Source organism: Myotis brandtii, unplaced genomic scaffold, assembly GCF_000412655.1.
Source record: "Myotis brandtii unplaced genomic scaffold, ASM41265v1 scaffold229, whole genome shotgun sequence".
Taxonomy (NCBI): Eukaryota; Metazoa; Chordata; class Mammalia; order Chiroptera; family Vespertilionidae; genus Myotis; species Myotis brandtii.
In genome coordinates this window covers 401,851-422,101 of record NW_005358611.1, presented here as the reverse complement: position 1 = coordinate 422,101, position 20,251 = coordinate 401,851, and the positions used below count along the sequence as shown (strand labels likewise).

Below are 20,251 nucleotides of genomic sequence, written 5' to 3'. Positions count from 1 at the left end.
AGCAGGAAGCCCGTGCAGACGTGAACGTGAACACAGGCCGTGGCGATGTTTAGGGTTCAATCATGTGACATTGCTCTCTGTGAATTAAGATCTTGAATTCAGTCAAATGGCATGAGATTATTTTTAAAGCACTTATGCGCATTATATTAAAAAGTAAAGAACGAGAGTCTCTGATTAGTTCGAAAATGCTGCCATGTTACTGTGTTGATCTAAAACTTCCGATAATTTGGGTTTGTTCTCTGTTAGGAGCTTTCTAACCTTTGACTAGATAATTTTAATCTCCTAAATCTAAAATTCTAATTATGTCATTGTCTCAAACAAATGTTTGTTCATGTCTCTGTGGCTGGAAATAGTAACCATTGGAGTGTTAATGCTGGACAAGTAGTTGAGGGCGATCCGTTCTACGTAGTGTTTTTTGTTTGTTTGTTGTTGACGTGGTTGAACCCATCAGCCCATCCTGTTGGGCCTTCAGCTCCGGCAGAAAGGCGCTTCCGTGTGGAGCTGGGCCTAGGAGGCCGAGTGGGAAGCGGGTTTTATCAGCACAAACGCAGGAAAGGGGGCTGTTCTTCGGGTGGATAAGCTGCTTCCCGTCATTGTTGGCCTCACTGTCAGCTCCGTTGGCCTCAAGGAAAAGACTGGTTTCTGAAGTGCATGCATCACTTTTGTTTTCGTGGCGATTATTTAGTTCTGAAATTTGGCAAGGGGTGCTTTACCCCTTTGTGGCCTGTCATTGTCCAAAACAAATCCATCAGGACTTCTGTTTGGGATTAGGGGTTACATTTTCCTTTGGCTGAAAAATTCTTTTTAAATTTAGATAAAACTGTGAATTTTACTTGAGTGATTATTTTAATCACGATACTATACTTAGTTCCATTAGGTGTAAGTTTCTGGTAATTAGACATTTTGAGTATTTTGTATTTTTGAAGTTATATTTTAAAACATTTTCCAAAAGTAAGCTTTAAAGATTTTTGCTTGTCAGTTTGAGAATGTTTATTTGGCGAGTTACACATTTGAGATTGAGGTGCTCTGGATTTCCTTAGTGGATTCACGCCGGGATGCTTTAGACGAGGATTTTAATTCCAGGGCAAGTTAGCCTTCCGCCTGCGCTTTGACTGTGGACCCGGGGGGAAGAGGGAGGGGTGTCAGACCTTCCTCCCCAGGCTCTTCAACATGGTTGCTTTTTAAAGTTGTGAGTACATTCTAAGTTGGAACCGTCATATAAATATAAAGGATGTAACCTTAGTTGATAATTCTAGTACTTAAGAATCTTTTATGGAAGATAGAGATGATGACAGATAAAACCCAGGCCTTAAAATCTAAACTACTCCCTCTTCCAGGAGTTTTCAACTGAACTTTGGGACTATCCATGGGAAAGAGCAGTTATTATGAGGTTGTGTATTGTTTTGTTTTTTGCTTTTTTTAAACATTTGTCATGAAACTTAAGCAGTGACAGTACTTGAATGAAAATTCGGTTTTTATAAACTATTGCAATTTACAATTGAGAAGAATTTTATTGAAAAATTAAATCAATTTGACTTAAAAATTCCAAATAGGGGAAAATGGAGAGCTAGGGAGTTTAAAACCAGATTTTGAGTTTATTTTTTAGGCAGAGGGGATGTTAAAGCTGCTGGTAATGAGAATTAACATGTATAATGTGGTTTATGAGGAAGGCCAGCCTAAATCTTTTTATTGTGAATATCTGAAAAATTTGTGTGTGGCTTAGAAAAAGAGCAAATGTGTTAGATTAGATTCTGCCATTACTGGTTTGAAAAATGCATTTTCATTTTCTCATGCTCTTTTTTTGGCGGGGGGCGGGGCATTATACATTCCCTTTTTTACCTCAACTTACTCTGCTCTCCCTTAAAAGTGGGGGCAAAAGTATTTTAAATTAAAACCTGCTTTGCCAGTTAACATTTTTCCATGCTGATGTTTATTTCCACTTATTATGCATTCATTGTTGAGTGTATCAAACCCTTAATTTTCTAACACAGTCATTTTTAAATTTTTTTTTTTTGAAAATCTTGCTTCTCTACAAAAATTTTAGTTTAAAATTTAAGTGGCTAATAGTTGGTATTGCGAGGCCTCTTGCTGTATACATTTATACTTAAGTTTTAGGGTTTTCTTTCAAGACGAATTGTTGACAGTAATCAATATCTGTGACAAACAGATTTTACTTAAGTTAAAGCAATTAATGTATATTTTTAATCAGTCTGTTTTTCAGGAGCAAAGATTTTGCTTTTGTACATAGTTCTTTGAATTAGTAGTAATAAGAAGGAAGCCAATATTTATAATCAGTTCTTTCCATTGTCCTTTTTTCTCCTCACCCAGGAGGTGTCACCAAATGTATAAAATAATAATGGGAGTAATTTCTATCATAGACCATTTATTCAACATTCATTCTGTATTTTTGAAGCTTAACTCCCCCACAGGCAGAATATGTATTCAAATACTGTGAGGCAGAAGGTGACTCCTTTTTTAAACTTTATCCAGTTTACATGTTTTGTAGTAAAAGCTATACTCCCCAGGATATCATGTGATGGAGTTCATAGAAATAGGTCTCTTTGCTAATCGCATTTGCTAGTATGTTTGTATGAGCATTTTCCTAAAATGGCTTTGGGAATATCAGTGAAAAACAGCTGACTTTTTAAATATTGTGCACACATGTTTCTGTTATTAGCTCCTCACTAAATCATTGTCCTGAAGCTGATTGAAGTGCATCCTTTTTCCATAAGGACAAGCGATTTTGATTTGTTTCTTGAGGGAAAATAGATTACTGCAACAAAAGACACCAGTATGACCCCATCCCTATGCTTTGACCTTGTCTAATTGAGGCCCGATACTCCTTTTTGAGGCCAGTATACTTAGATCTGTAAGGTTTTTGTTTTGCTTGTTTTGTTGTTTTTGTTTTAGAGAATTACACCAGTTTGATCATAGGGACAGCTTTTAATAATCTGGAATGGAACTACATTTTAATTTACTTGCAGTTCCATGTAGTTAATACAATTTGTTTGATTTATGGTGTACTTACAAGTAAAACTTGCCTTTCTCTGTTGGAGATGGAAAATGCTGTGCCATTGTTGGTTATATTTGTTGATAACATAAAAACAGCCCACTGAGCAACTTTCGGTTGTTGGTATGCCAACTATTGTGAAGATGCCCAAGGTCTACTTTATGGCCAATGGGTAGGCTTAGTGTGTGGGCCTATGTCAGGAAGTCATAATTGGAATTATGTATCAATTGTTTATTTACATGGTGACAGGACTTAATTATTCTTGGGCCCCTCTATTTTTTGACATTAAGACAGTTCATTGTAAATTTTAAGTGCAATAAGTTATTTTTCCCTTAATGAGAAGAACTTTTAGGGAATGCTTATACAAACCCTTTTAAAAATTGACATTTCAGTTTTGGGGCCCAGAATAGCTACATTGTTTGATGTCCAAGATTTTTACAGCTTTATTTTCATTTGTCAGCAAAAATAGCATCAAACTTTTCAGTGTGAACACAGTTTGTTAGTGCAATGAAATGTGACTGGGGCGGGGCTAAAAATATTAATACTTTTCCTCTCACTTTCTAAGTTCTAGCTGGGCAAATCAAGCTAAGAGACATTACCAGGAGACAATCAGATTTTAAATACATGTGTGTGGGGAATTCACACAAGCATGAGAATTCTAGAGATGGGGAGGCCACATTGGGATACATATTTGGACATTGGGAGGCATTTTGGACAAGAGAAAAGGGGGGAAGACGGGTATTAGGGTTCAGAAGGGAGAAAGGGCCATTTAGAGGTAGTTGAGGAAGAGCTGAACACACATGGCAGGGAAATTCTTGCAGGCAACTCAGAAGCCATGGCACACAGGGCCCGTCCAGCTAACAGGCCCCTGTCTGAAGCCCCTCTGTCCACCGCACTTAATTTAAATGAGGCTCAGGCTGCATCCTGAAATTCCCTCCCTGGAGCAGGTTCTCGTACCTGAATCTCTTGGGCAGGAAAGAAGGGAGGGCAAAGGTTCTTTCTGACTCTTTTTTCTTAATAACCAGCTTAAAATCAATATCCCCGAAGGCAGCTGCGGGTGGCAAAACGTAGGTTCCTTTCAGCTGTAGATACAACCCAAGTCTGTGTTGGGTATTACTCTCTATGTAGTTATCCTTCTTTCACATTGTGATATTATCTTTTCTTGTCCGTCTACCCTGTTAAAATTAGTTTCCTGAGGGTGCCCACCTCAGCCTGTGACATGTACACTCTCAGATGTTTGTTGAATTAATAAATTAGGTTGACACTTTATGTTCTTTTTTATTTCTAGTTCCTCTAAAAATATGGGACTAAGCAAATTGTATAACAATTGGTGATGGTTTTGGCAATTAGAAAAAAATGACTTTTTTTCTTAGAAATGACACTTTTTAGAAATCTTACAATATTATTTACAGTAATTGCCCTCAGGAACTTAATCTTAATTTTACTTTGCTACCATTGTTGTGAATGAGAATTAGAAAGATAAAATCACTTAAGTAGTAGTTTCTAGCCAGTCCTTTCACAAAGTGTGTCATTCCATAAGGAGAGAGAGGCTCTCAGTGCCCATTTCAGTTCTTGAAAGTTTTGTCATTTATGGAATTATATAGATCAGCGTTTTCCCTAGACAGTTGCCTACAAATGTCAACGTTCAACCGATATGTAGGCCTTGTACTCTGTGCAAAGCACAATAAATAGGAAAGGTGCCCGTCCGTAAGTGCTGCTTTGCTGTGTTCAGGATAAAAAAAGACTATCTGAATGGTTTTAGTTAGAAGAAAGCTGAGTTTAAACTCATGCGGCAGTTACAGTAATTTAACACAGTAGCAATTTTTTTAAAGCACAGGTGTTTCAAGCTAATTTGAAACCGTGCCATTACTTAGAAAATAAATTGAAATTTTCAGTTAACTGAAACTTAACCCTTTTAAAAGGAGTATATTTTTCTGCTTTAGTCTTAACAGTGTTTTAAATAAATGTCATGAGTGTTTAACAATATAGATTGTACTAGTTAAGTGATTTGTGCAGAATTCTTATAATTAACAACTTAATGTTTTCACCATTTCTTCAGTTTCCTGAAGCAGAAAGTCTAGTTTGAAAATCCAACCATCCTATCAAGTCTAACAAAATGAAATTTTGTTTGTTTGTAATGCTGCTTCATACATTGATTCTAACCTAGTTTTATTAAACTAAATTTGGTGACTTGAATCAGTTTGCTGTACCATTTCTATTACATTATTTATGATAAAGCAGAATTTGTCAGTTTGTATGTTTTTCAAGGGTATCGAAGTGTCAGGAAAACAACAAAATGCAAAGGTGGGCCCATTTTATATGGCCATGGGAATAAGGAAGAAGGCATGTGTGCAAGTGTACATGTGTGCAAGCGTACATGTGTGTGATGGGGAACGGGCAGTGGGTGGCACTCACGCTGGCCTTGAAATCCTTGGGAGTGGGTGCTGAGGATGGCGAAGTTCCAAAACAAGGTAGGCTTTGGAAGTGATGAATTATCTGCATGGCCCCAGGATTGAAATGATTATATAGCAGCAGTGTAAAGGGGAGTGGGTCTTAAGTAAACACCTTGCTTTTTGCTTTTGTGCAGGGCAAGGTGTTGTAAGGGCACGATCCCTGGTCAGTTACAAATTATTGGGGGAGCCCTTGGCTTTTGAGCTAAATTAACAGATTAAAATATATTGGAAAATTAAATATAAAAAATATGTAAGTGTACATATATTTACTACATTTAAGAGAAATGGGAAAATGCATGGTAAAAGCAAATGCATTACTTGAAACCTCTTTTCATGACCTCTTAATGTCATAATATTTTATGGGTTCTCAAAAGTGTTTTATAAAGAGTATATGAAGAGATGTATATATGAAAACCTGAAAAGTAATAGGAAAGATAACTTTTTAAAGGAAAATTAAAGTCATGGAAGATCATGGAATTTCAGAACTGCAAGGAACCTGAGAGTCCTGGGATGCTATTCTCATTTCCCAGGTGCAGGACCGAGGTCTGGAGGGGTTGTGACTTGTCCAAATCACAAGGCAAGATAGCGTCAGAGCTGGAGCTAGGTGCTCAGTGCTGCCTTGTGACCTGTTGTGTGAATGTGCCTGCCGCATAGGTGAAACGAGAAGAAAAACCCAGAGGGGTTCCATGTGCTAAAAACTGCTGAGGCCTCAGGTTGTGAACATGAAGAAAAGGCAAATGGGGGTTTTCTTAATTCTATGATATGTGGAACTTGAGCAAATGCTGATCAGATTCTTGGACTAAAATGTAGTGTTTTTTTTTAAATGGTAAATCTTTATAGTTAAGAGACTGAAAGTGAGAAAGAAAGTAAAGGCATTTTTAGAGATTTAAACTCATTCACTTAAAAGTTCTTAGTAACCAAAGGATAGAGTCTTAGCTCTTTAAATAATATGGTACAAATAAATCTAGTATGTATTTAGTATTGTTGCTGTTATTACTACAATAACAATTTAACTATGCAAGGAAATTTAACATTCTGACTGGAAGATTTAATGTAGAGGTTTAACATTGATTGCTAGGTGATTCAAATCAGTAAGGTATTATACTTGCATCAGTTTAGATTAGTGTAGGGTGGTAATCGCCCAGTGATTTATCAGGTAGCAACTTTGAAGAGTGACCGCTAGGAGGTGGATGATGCTGAATTGAGTAGAAATGGGAGCTGCTCTAGGTAGCCACTGCATCCATTCCTGATGCCTGCATCTGAAGCACGGACTGTTTCTTTCAAGTGTGTTCAAAACAAGTATAAAGTACAGTTCTTTGCATGCTGTATTACGGCCATTGTATCCCTCTGATAGAATCGATGCTATGTGATGGCAGGTGGAAACAATTTTTAAGAAGAAATAAAAATGTCAAATCAAGGCCAAATACAGTTACTCTGTAATAAACTGCACCTAATCCTCTACTATTGCTATTGCAGCTACCATTATTGCGGCTATGCTCCCCTTGTGCTGACAGGCACTCAGGTGTCAATTCTGTAGATGTGTGTATACATGTGCACACGGGAGCCAGCACACAGATGAAAATGAATTTGTGTTTCTGTCTACATGAAGCAAAGTGGTAAGCGTTTTTTTGACGAGTAGACCTGGGTTCTAATTATGACTTTGCAGTTAGCTAATTAGTTGGTGACCTTGGACAAGATATCTAACCTCAGTTGCCCTGCTAACCTCAAATCAAAGTACTCAGAGGCTACAGAGTATCATGCAGAAGCGTCTCTCACTGTAAGGCAGCATGTTTTGATAGGATTGATAATCAGACACAGGAATTTGTAGAGAATAAGAAGAAAACAGAGGCTGTTTTTCCATCTGTGCAGGAGAATCACTCACTACAGTCACTCGGATAGTTCAGAAGTCACTTTGAGCTGAAGTTTCTAGTAAGGTTTTTTTGGGAAGTGGAACCTGAGTTGGTATTAATACTTGGTAGGACTTAATGAGTGAATGGGTGGGTGGAAGGAAAGTGCAGTAGTGTCACACAGTGGTAATGGGAAATTGAAAGACTTTCGGGAATGGCAAATGCATGTGGAGAAGTAGAGCCAGAAGACGAGGTGAGAGCCATATGGTAGTGGACCTTGAGTGCCAGGATGAATAGTGTGCATTTTATTCTGAATTTTGAAAGGAACTGCTGAAGCTTAGATTATATCAGGGCGTCATAATGGCTCTGGGGGTAAACTAACAACAGTGTATAGAGTAGCTCCAGCTGGATGGCTCTCTCTGTTGGTTGGAGTATCGTCCCCTACAATGAAAGGTCACAGGTTTGATTCCCAATCAGGGCAGCTACCCAGGTTGCAGGTTCAATCCCTGGTCTGGGCCTGCAGAAGGCAACCAATCGATGTTTCACTCGCACATTGATGTTCTTTGCTCTCTCCCTCTCCCTTTTTCTAAAATCAATAAAAGCATGTCCTCTGTGAGGATTTAAAAAAAAAGTAAAACATTATCTTAGAAAAAAAGAGTATAGAATATATGGGTTCAGGGGAGTAGAAATTGGACACTGTGAAGAGCTAAGATAAAATGTTAATAAAAATATATTTTGAGCTTTTTGTATTTTAAGTGTAAACTCCACAGGTTTTTAAGAGATGTACTTTAAGTAAAAATAAACATACACACATTGTTTATTTCTTATCCACAGATTCTGTCTGTATTCATACTGCAGTATTAAAGATGTCGGGCTCATTTAACTGCCAGCTCAATTTTTGATTACTTAGATTTGAGCTTTCATTTCTCTGAATTAAAGAGAATTGAAGAAATTCTTGGTTTGAGGGAATTTTAGGAATTCTTAAGTTAGTTGGACTTGGAGAAAATTTTGTCCCAACCTCACTTATCTATTGTGAAATCTGGGTGTTATAAAAGTACAATGTACAAAAGTACAATGACTTTCTGAGAACTTTATACTACACTCATCATCCATTTTACTTTAATTATATTTATTTTTTAATGTTGATTGTTTTAAGTCAATTAGAAATATCTGACATTTCATCTCTAAATGTTTATATATCTTTAAGTGCTAACATTTTCCTACATAGTGACATCACAGAGCCAAATGGGTTAATCCTACATGTGGCGTAATAACCAGTCCATACTCAGATTTATGTAGTTGTCCCTAAAATATACTGCCTTGTCCAAACCAGAAGCTGACTGAGGAACTCTCATTTAATCTGGTTCTTAGGACTGTAAGTCTTAAGTCTAGAACCTTCTCTTTTTTTCAACGACACTGACTGATAAACTTCCTTGCCATTGGGGCTTGATTCTTTATCCCTGTGTATACAATACTTTGGAAGTTAGGTCTAAAGGAATGAGTAGGTTCAGGTGTCACGTCATAGGTAATCCGAAGTTGGGTATTCAAGAGGTAAAGTGTTGTTTTTTTGTTTGTTTGTTTTTACCAGCAGGGAATATATTGCTATTCTAAAATAATTTTCCAGTGGAAAAGCCAGATCCATGCTTATTCTCAAAGTAATGTTGATTTGCTGCTGCCTCAAATGGTGACTAAGGACTTTCCTCTTTCTCTTTCAAGATCATCCTGAGGGCTCATAGATTTTCATAGACTTACTATATTCACGTCGACCACAATTATTTTTTTTGATGTGCAAATTGCCAGGACTTTGGCCAGCTGTAATCTACCTGGCTCCTGTGTCTTTTGAAATCTTACTTTGTGGAACAGCTTGATACCCAACCTCATTTGTACCTTCCCTGCCCCACAGCTAGAATTGGCCATTTCTCCAAAGTCCTTTTTATTGGGAATGCTGTTAGAGATGGGAGTGTAGGCACGAAACTTGTTCCTTGCTGTCAGGGGAGGTTACTTTTAGGCTATTTTCTGTGGTTGGAGCTAGACAGTATTGATATTAAAATTCATGAATTCATGTTTGTATTTTCAATTCAATTTTAGCATTACATTTTATTTTATAATCCTATCTTTTTTCTACCACCACCATAATAACATGATTTCTGACAGTGACAGTATTACTTAATAAACTTTACCATACATATGAGGAAAATACTTTTAAAATAATATTAATAGCCCAGTGGTTGAGTGTTGACCCATGAACCAGGAGGTCATGGTTCAATTACTGGTCAGGGCATTTGCCTGGGTTTCAGGCTCCATCCCCAGTGTGGGGCATGCAGGAGACAGCCAAACCATGATTCTCTCTCATCATTGATGCTTTCTCTCTCTCTCTCTCTCTCTCTCTCTCTCTCTCTCTCTCTCTTCCTCCCTCCCTCCCTCCCTCCCCTTTAAAATCAATAAAAATGTTTTTTTAAAATAATATTAATAATAGTAAAATACTGAATATGTTTAAACTTTTAAAATACATTTTAGACACGTTACAAATTATAGATGCAGCCAGTGACTTCTTGTTCTTCTAATTTGATGACAGTTTCCTTTTGTTGGCCTTACTCTGTCTATACTGTTTATTTTTTACTGAATTTTTTTTTTTTTTACCTTGTGATGTCACTTATTGGCAGAGTTCTTTTGTTGTACTGATTGCTTTTACCCCATGTTCAGCAGGAGTTAGAGGAAATGTATATATATTTTAAAATCAGGACTTAATGTGTGTTTTTTATGGAGATAAAGTTTTGTGTAGACTAGTACTTTGTATCTTCAGCATGATGAATAGAAAAAAGAGAACATAATAGGCAAATTGTTTTAATTTGGTGAATTCTTCTGCAGAATATTGGTAAAAAAAAAATAAGTATAGCTGTTGATGCTTTTAAAGTCCTATGAGGTAAGAGAAAATCCCAAGGTAGAAATCAAGTATTAACATTTTGTTTCTAAGTAGTTGTAAAATTTCTACTCGAAAGTTTTTATCCTTAAGAACTTTTAATAGTAAGGAAGTTACGTTCCAGCAGATGGTGATATTAGTACACAAAAGACAGTGTTTAGTGATTAAACTGTATTCAGAAATAGCCCTTCGGCTACAATAGGATTTTTTTCTCCTTTAAACTGTAAGGAGAAGAGTTGATTAGGAATATGACTGATAGCTGTTACTGAGTTTAGTATTTGAGGAGGTATGTAAATCAGTTGTGATATTACTTTAAAGAACTTGTCTTTTTAAGAGACTGTACGTGAGTATGTTGACTTTATAAACTATAACTGGTTTAGGATACTCTTTCTTGTCTTTACAGCTTAGTTTGGAGGGTTTTGTTTGTTTTGGCAGGGGACTGAGTCCAGTCTGCTTAAAGGTATCCTATTTGTATATTATCTTTGCAATTTTAAAGTCTTTAACAGATGATTGATTTCTGTTGAATAATATAAGTCAGAAGATAATGTGTGCCATAGTTTACTATTTATTACATGTTATTTGAAGAGTAATCTCTTTGGGGGATTATAGTTTTATTGTAGTAATAAAAAATTATCAGCAGTATAAAGGTTATCTTATCTCACTTTATTATAGTTTACAGCATTCCTTGTCAGTTGTTTTAGTTAGGTAAATATTATATATTTTGCTTTAAAATATGCCTTAACAGTTGTCGAAGAAATTGCTTACTTAAGTTCCTTCTTAGATATAATTTGGAAGTATATGTTTTTGTTAATAACATCTAAGTTATATTTTCCTAGTTTTTGAGCTTTTTAAAATTGCCAAGTCAGATAAATGCCCCCTTTTCCCTCAATTACTTGGAATTGAATTCAGGCATGGGAGAATATGTATGTCCTCTCTGTTTATATGTAGAGGACTAGGGATGAAGACATTCTTTGGATCCTTTGTAGGTTTTTTTTCCCCCCCCCCACACACACACATACACACTGTTCTTTTTCTCTTTTTCATTATTACTAAAATGTAGAGAATTGGAGATGCAGACATTTTCAATTCACTTTTGGCAGTAGCATGATTTGTGGTCTCTGAATTCTGGGAAAGGTAGTGGTGAAAGTAGAGAGGTATATTGTCTTTGAAACTTTGAATTTTATATTTTTTTTTAGGCAAAGGCCTATTTTGTGTAAACATTTTTAAGTTTGATTCTTAAAGTCTTTTGAGAGTTTATAAGAAGTTTAGTTACTCCGAGTAATCATTAAAAAATATGTTGTAATAAAGAGCTACACACATTTGTTTTATTGTTATCCTTAAGTGTTTTTAATGGAAAAACTCTAAAATGTATTAATTAAAAAATGAAAGTCACCCATAATTCACTGATGACCACTCTTAACATTGTGATGGAATTTTTCTAGTTGCTTTCCCCCCTCTACTTGGGTATATAATAAAATTTGGATTCTATTGTACTACTATCTTTGTATTTCTTAAAAAAATAAATTGCATCATGAGCATTCCCCTCTGCCATTTCATATTCTTTGACAATATATTTTTATGATAGCATAGTTCATCTCAGAGTAATAATTTACTGAACCGTTCTCTATTGGACATACCACTTTGCTTTCAGGAAGCTTGTGTGATATGAAATGGTTTCAGGAGATTATTACTCGCTGCAAAGCCTGAAGTCACTAAGTATTGTAACTAGGTCCTGTGAATACCAAGCTCTTTTACTTTTGCAATGCGATTAATTGGAAATAAGCATTCTATGCTGCATTCCAGTGGTGATTACTATTACATGACATGTAAATTTTTTTATTAATGTCAGTTGCATATCTTACATTAGTTTTTAATGACATCATATTTATTTGAAATTTTTTATTCTATTTGAAAATGTTTGAGTGCATGCTATATTGTATGTAAGGTGTAAGAAATACAACAAAGTTTCCGATTCTTTTCCTGCCTTTCAGTTGTCTGAGTAGTAGCGTAAATAGTACAAAAAGAAAAGTAGTATAAGGTAATATAAACATACCAAGAGAGGGCTGGAGACTGATGCCAGAGGTCACTTGAGGCTGGAGCAGTTATGGCATGTTTCAGAAAAGGTAAAGTTTCACCTGGCTCTTGAGGCGGGGAGATAGGATTGAAGTGGAGAAGAGGTAAGGAAGTTGGGTTCTAGACACAGGGAACAGTATCCTTGAATGTGAGAACGTTTCAAGTAGGAAAAGAAAGGCATTCCCTGCTGTAGAAAGCTTTAGATGCCCGGCTGCCTATTGATAATGGCAGACTCATTGATATTTTTCTCTTATTTGACTCCCTGTTTCCGTTTAGTATGTGTACAATGATAGATTGTTATGCTAACTGCACATTGTCAGTTTTTCTTATTCTTGACTTCCCAACTCCCTGTATTTTGCTATCTAATTTCTATTCTAACTATTTAAAAAATCAGTGTATACTTTGGGTTTTCTATTCTGTTTCCGTACTACATTTGGATTTACTTAACTCTTTATTATGATGCCATTTCTTTTAGTTTTTTTCTCTGTGTATGTTGGTGATGTGTTGGGGTCGGGTGCATGGAAGAAGAGGTACATCTGAATTAGTGAATGTGTGAGTTGCTGCGTATTTTGGTCCATGGGGTATGGCCTGAGTCTAGCCCAGCTGTGGGCAAACTACGGCCCGCGGGCCCGTTTGAAATGAATAAAACTAAAAAAAAAAAAAAGACCGTACCCTTTTATGTAATGATGTTTACTTTGAATTTATATTAGTTCACACAAACACTCCATCCATGCTTTTGTTCCGGCCCTCTGGTCCAGTTTAAGAACCCATTGTGGCCCTCGAGTCAAAAAGTTTGCCCACCCCTGGTAGCCCTATGCCTGCCTTTCATCATCCTCGCCTTTTGCTTTTCCTCTAATGCAGTGGTTCTCAACCTTCCTAAGGCCGCGACCCTTTAATACAGTTGCTCATGTTGTGGTGACCCCCAACCATAAAATTATTTTCGTTGCTACTTCGTAACTGTAATTTTGCTACTGTTATGAATTGTAATGTAAATATCTGATATGCAGGATGTATTTAGGCGACCCCTGTGAAAGGGTCCTTCGACCGCCAAAGGGGTTGCGACCCACAGGTTGAGAACCGCTGCTCTAATGGCTTGCAAAACTGCAATTTTAGGTTGGATGGGAGAGATTGAAGTGGCTCATTTAACTCTGAGTTGATGGAGGCTTTAGGAACATGTCTGCTATAAGTGTGTTCCGTGCAGTGTTGACCTCCTGAGGTGGGCTGAGAACCAGGGTTCTGCAGTCCAAGTGCTGCAGTCACCTTTTGTGGAATCAGCATGTGTTGACAGGTGAAAAATATCCAGGATTCTGCAGTAAAGAAAGCGAAGTTGATTTAACTGACTTTTTCTGAAATTACTTGGTAAAAAAGAATGTCTTTCTTTTTCCCCCTTTCTTCCTTCCTTTCTCTCTCTCTCTCTCTCTCTCTCTCTCTCTCTCTCTCTCTTTCTTTCTTTCTTTCTTTTTTTTGGAGCTAATGGTCTAAGGATACATTATGGGAAATATTAGAAGGATTATAGAGAGCTGTGGATCCTAGGGGAGGAGGGTTTAAATAATAATTGTTTGGGAATCCTATTTTTTAATGAGAATGCTGGTTCAAGTCAGATCAAAGTACCCTTGAAAAAAGTAGTTAAATTTCATTTAGTGGGGGATTATTTCAAATTTTATCTGAAAGGAATCAAGAAAAACTGCCCTTTTTGGTTTTAATTATATAACAGTTCAGGCAAAAGTTTTCAATAGTAACTTCTGTTTTAATTCAATATATTGTTATTTAAGTAAAAATTTTAACTTGCTGTTTTAAAACATGATTCTCCAAATGAAAGAAAATTAATATAGAATCCCAACAATGTAAACATAAAATTGAAAATACTTTGAAATAGATATGCATAGAAAAAATACGTTCATGTTCTAACATATGCCTGACTTAAGCGTAAATTTTTTTAAACTTGGGAACTGTTAGGTGAAGAGGGATTGTTAAATTTTGAAAAGAAAACTATTTACATTTGTTAGATTGCAGTAGTTTACAGCTGTTAGTCATAATAAAATGACGTTTTGATGAGATCTAGTTTTCAGCAGCCTTTACAAAGCAGGAAGTACAAGGGTAGATGGTAGAATAACATTTGACCTGGAAGGCGCAAAGGATTTTTATAAAGAATAATTTGTGTCCTTGTTCAAAGAAAAAAACCTATAATTTTGAGATTTTACATCTGGAATGGATCTTAGAGATCACAGTTCCATTCTTTCATTGTATATGTCAATGCAGTTTATTTACAAAGGGTATAAAGAAGTTTTACATATTAGAAACAGCTTGTTTGAGGAATCGTTGCTCATTTGGCTCTTGTGACAGAAATATACTTGTATGTGATATTAGCCAGTCAGAATATCTCTGGGTCTGATCCGCTCTATGGAGAATTATATCGTGACTGATAATATATGTGATGTGACTACTTTCTGATGTGAGTAGCTTTAATTATTTACATTTTATTTCATTTCTTGAAATACCTAACCAGGGTATTTTTAACTTTTCTTCTAAATAAGAAAAAATTAAGTATGGAATGCACAGAGTGATATGTCATTAAACTGATACAAGTCAAAGGCAAAAGACTCTCCTAGCTTCATGGTACTCTTCATTAGCATTCTCCAGCAGGCTGAATCTAGGTCTAGGAGCGGCTTAGTGTACCTTTACATAAGAACTTTCACTGTCCATATTTTACACAACAAATACTTGTTAGCATAAGCTATTCATTTTCCCCAATTCTTCCTAGGTTTAGGTCAATGGTCGGCAAACTCATTAGTCAACAGAGCCAAATATCAACAGTACAACGATTGAAATTTCTTTTGAGAGCCAAATTTTTTAAACTTAAACTATATAGGTAGGTACATTGTTATTAACTTAATTAGGGTACTCCTAAGGCTTAGGAAGAGCCACACTCAAGGGGCCAAAGAGCTGCATGTGGCTCGTGAGCCGCAGTTTGCCGACCACGGGTTTAGGTCATTTGCCCTAGAATAATGTGATAAAAGACTAAGACAAAGATAAGGGAAAGTAGGAAGGCTACTTGTCTTCTAAATATTCAGTTTAGATCCTCATTGGTAGACTAGTAGGTGTTTGTGTTGATGTTCCAAACAGGTTGTAGTTTCATCGGCTAGTGTAGGTCTATCTAAATTCTGAAGGATGATTAATTTAGTGGAGATGCCTCTAAAAAAATGCTTGGCTGTTCTAACACTCTTGATTTTCTTATTGAAATATATTAACTGAACATGAGAAGTATATCATAGCAGCAGTTTTATCTTGTTGCATGGTGACTGCCAGATGTGTCTCAGTTGTCCAGATTTGTCTCAAGTTGTCCAAATTTTTAGTTGCTTTATTTATGGATGTTTAAAGGTGGATGGGTTGGGGCCTGAGAAGGGAGAAAGTAAAAGTATTGAAGCAAGTGGTGATACTTAGAGGATTGTCAAAGTAGAAGTCTTTGATTTTGAGAATCAGGAGTCTCTTTGATAATATTATTTATTGAATAACAGGTACATACATCCTGACAGTATAAATATAAACTAGAAAAATGTTATATATATGATCCAGAAAAAGTATGCATCTTAAATTTTTTAAATGCTACCTATAAAGAATTATATATTATGTACATACACACATATTTATACTAGAGGCCCGGTGCACGGATTCATGCACTGGTGGGGTCCCTTGGCCTGGCCTGCGCCCTCTCACAATCTGGAATCCCTCGGAGGATGTTGGACTGCCGGTTTCGGCCTGATCCCTGTAGGCTAGGCCAAGGGACCCCACTGGTGCATGAATCTGTGCATCGGGCTAGTTTCAACCTGATCCCCGAAGGCCAGGCTGAGGGCCTCTAGTATGCACATAAGATCTTTGGTTAATCTCTTCTCACCCTTCCCTCCCCCCCTTCCCTCTGAGATTCATCAGTCTGTCCCGTGTTTCCATGCTTGTGCATTGAACATCTACCCCCTGGTGGTCAGTGCGCGTCATAGTTACCGGTTGAACGGTTGGACACTTAGCATATTAGCCTTTTATATATAAAGATAATAAAACAACTGAAATGGAAGTTTCATGAAGTAATATTTGTTTGTATTACCTATGATGTAATCTAGTGTTTTCTTGTTCTGTTCCATTTAAAAATTGCTGGTTGTGAATATTTTAGATTTAATAGGTTGTGACCTATGTAGTTTTAGCAAAACTGATGTTGACCTCCACTATAATTTAGGTTTCAGCAAGCATTAAAAAAAAAATTAAAAATCCAGCACTTTGCCAGGTGCTGGGATACAAAGATGAACAGCTTTAGTTCAATCCTTAAGGAGCCATGCAGTTTGGAGAGAAAGGAAATAAAAAATCTCTACAGTGCTCTAACTGCTCTGGCAGGCACACACAGGTTAAGGTGGAAGGGACCACATCATTGCCTAGCAGGAGATGAAAATTCCTTCTAGGTCCACATATTATGTAATCTGATAATTCCTCTGATTACCGGCTTTACTTAACGTGAAATTTCGTTCTCTGTCTCCCCCCCCCCCCCCCCATAAATTCTAAAATGAATACTATCTAGTTTACTTAAAAAGACAAGATTTCTGAACTTTTGGCATTCAGGCCAAGATTGTAGAAGTAAATGTTACATAGATAAATCTTCAGTAAATCTAAATCTCACAGATGAGTAATATTGTTTTCCTAAATGTGTCATGGTGACTAGCTTTAATGTCATTTATTTAGGAAATGTTTATTTTCTTGTTTTTCTCTTCAAAGCTACTTATTAAGGATGTAAACTCAGGAAGAAGTGTTATGTAAATACAAATATATATATCTTATAATTAATAATTAACTAGAGGTCCGGTGCACGAATTCATGTTCCAGTGGGGTCCCTCGGCCTGGCCTACAGGATCGGGCCGAAACCGGCTCTCTGACATCCCCTGAGGGGTCCCAGATTGTGAGAAGGTGCAGGCCAGGCCGAGGGACCCCACTGGTACACAATCGGGGCTGGGGAGGGACATGGGAGGTTGGCCAGCCAGGGAGGGACCATTCATTGGGAGGGCTCCAGGGCATGTTTGGCCTGTCCCACTCAGTCCCGATCAGCCAGACCTCAGCAGCAAGCTAACCTACCGGTTGGAGCGTCTGCCCCTGGTGGTCAGTGCACGTCATAGCGAGCGGTTGAGCGGCCTTAGCATATCATTAGCATATTACGCTTTGATTGGTTGAATGGATGACCGGACACTTAGCATTTTATTATATAGGATTACCTTTTACCATTGGCTGTTTGCCCAGATAGTGAAAGATAAGCTGCAAAACAAACCATGAACTTTAAAATAATATAATAAAATATAGATACTTAATTATCCAACATCCAGAAATTATTTTGTCATCTTAATTGAAATTTGGAAATATTCTGTGTATTGACCTCTTTTATCTTGTGGTTAGTTTATTCACAATAACAATGAATATAAAAACTAGGAGTTTGGTTGCATTTTCTCCAAAAAAACTGAAAGTTCACATGGCATTTCTATAGAATTTAGTTTCTCTGGGTTACACGATTGTTATAGGTTTTTCCTGTGAGTGATAGGCCACTACATCAGGTTGAGGAAGCTAATGTCTGAGTGGATGTGGTGGCTGCCCTAGAATGATTTTGCCGTTAGCAATGAAAAATGTTTTCCTTATAGTTCTTGTGCAGTAGGCCATGGAGTAAAGCACATTTTTATAATAAAGGTGATGAATTTAATCGCAAACTGGCAGCCAAATGGAAATTGCAGACCTTGATACTGGGAGAAAATTGCCTATAAAGCAACTCTTGAGAGAACAGGCTTTAAATTTATCCACCCATTTCGACATTGAGGAGAAGAACATAGGAATCACAGGATATTTTGCTTGGCCTGCTTAGTTCAGATGAATGACACTTTTGTTTCTATTTAAGAACTGTAGATGGTTTAAAGTTGCTTATGCTTTGTATATAAAGCCGTTAGGACATACATTTTTGTACTTTACTAAATATCTAAAATATATTGCTGCCTTTTTATATTTTAGTACATGATACACCTAAAAAATTGACATCCACTTAATACATTTATGGTCATATGCTATGTAATTTATTCTCCTGCATTTATATCATGGACTACCATCTTAAAGGATGCAGAATACTCTGGGTTTATAAGGAACATTCAGTTGATAGAAGCTCTGCCATAAACTACCAGTCTTTACTGTTTTACATTATATTTAAACAATTTATAAAATTTACATACAGAATGGTAGAATTTCCATTATAGGAAATCTGGACTTCGTTACTTTTTATTCCAAGTGACTAATGGTTGTCACTCCTAGAAATAACCTAATCCTTGATCCAATATACAGACTTGAGTATTTAACTCTGAATCTTTGTATATTGTAGCATGTATTTGGAGGTGCACTTCCCCCATAATACACATATTTGTTAGCAGATATCTATGTTCAAGTTGAGGATTATTTAGAAAGTGAGACCTATCCGAGTGTGGTAAATGTTTAAAATGTAAAAGTACTACTGTAAATGTAAAAATGTTCCTTAGTATACTTATTGAAACTTGGGTTTTGAAGTTAAATAAGGATTACTTCTAGGATGTTATTAGGCTTTGTTTAGACACACGACTCTGATGTGATAGATTATATTTTCTGGGCTGTATGGTACATCTATATCATAAAAGGCCCGTGCGGCTCGGCTCTGCGGCGGGGCGCCAGCTACCAGCAGCGATGGGCGGGGCGGCCAGCTGAGGCAAGCTGAAGTGAGCTAGCTGGGCCTCTGGTAGTATAATAAGAATGTAGCTGTGCTAAGTCTGTGTTCTTAAGTATAGAATTATTGAAGCATTTAATTTTAAAGTAAATGTGGGAATTTAATATTTGATGGCTGAGAAAGCAAGAATAGAAGGAAGGAAAAACTTGTACAAATTCTCTATTTAGGAAAGAATTTATTGAGGTTATGTATATGCATGAGATTGCAGGTATGAAAACCAAGAAAAACTAGGAGCATGATATTTTTCTTGTTAAAATATGTATAAGTAACTGTATCTTTGTCAGAAGCTTTATTTAAATTACTTTAAGTGGACTGTATTATATCCATAGGAGAAGTAAGCTTAGTATATAATGTTGAAGATAAATTAGAATGTTTAGCCACCTCTGAAATTCACAAAGTTTAAAATAAATCAACTTCTTTATTCCCATGTCAGTGATTAGCTGCTTGGTCATTTGGTTTATTTGGCATAGGTAAGCTGTGGCAAGTTTAGTATTCAGAGATAGAGCCCAAAAGCTAAGCCTTTGTGAGAGAAATGAAGTATACTAATATTTTAACTAATACTCCTCATTCAGTAAGTCAACATGTGGAAAGCTTTATTTTCAATTTCAAAAAACACAAAGATTTCATATATTTTAACATAAGATGAAGCTAGAAGAAGTATACTGTGGGGTTCTAATGTACAGCTTATTCTGTTGCTTATGAAATTATTCAACTAAAGATGGTAGATATTGCTATACTTAGTCTTCCTAGAAATGTTTGATTTTAAACCACTATTGAGAGATTTAATGTGAATGACTGTATTTCATTCATTTTCCAAGGTGATGGTAGTGGTGTGGAGTACTGTGTGAAATAAGGTGGGTTTTTTTAGATTTTGTTTAAATTAGTAATATTCTACTTGTCCCTATCAGTTCAGGCCTTGTTGAAGACAGAACTTTGTTCTTATAAATTCTTTTCATTATGAGCTTTCTACTGGGAATATGTAGTGGTTTCAGGGAACAAATACCTAGGTTGAATGGTAATGTGCGTATCTTTAAACCTTAGTCTGGCTGTTTTTGAGTAAATGGAGGAAGTACCTTGAGCAAGGAAAACAGTACCACTTTCCTGGATAATCATAGGCATTGCTAAATATATCAGTGTAGTACAGAGATGGGATTAGGAGTCCAAAAGCTAAGGTTTTGGGAAAAAATT

At 36.4% G+C, this 20,251-nt stretch overlaps 1 protein-coding gene across 1 annotated transcript in view; it reads left to right on the top strand.

Moving 5' to 3' along the window:
- Positions 1-7,051: 7,051 nt before the first annotated feature.
- The window catches only part of QKI (QKI, KH domain containing, RNA binding), a 115,773-nt gene continuing 102,573 nt past the window's right edge, over positions 7,052-20,251 (top strand). Inside the window, exon 1 of the mRNA XM_014539779.1 lies at positions 7,052-7,079. Coding sequence (XP_014395265.1) covers positions 7,067-7,079 — 13 coding nt within the window. The 5' untranslated portion in view covers positions 7,052-7,066. The remainder of the gene's footprint in view (positions 7,080-20,251) is intronic.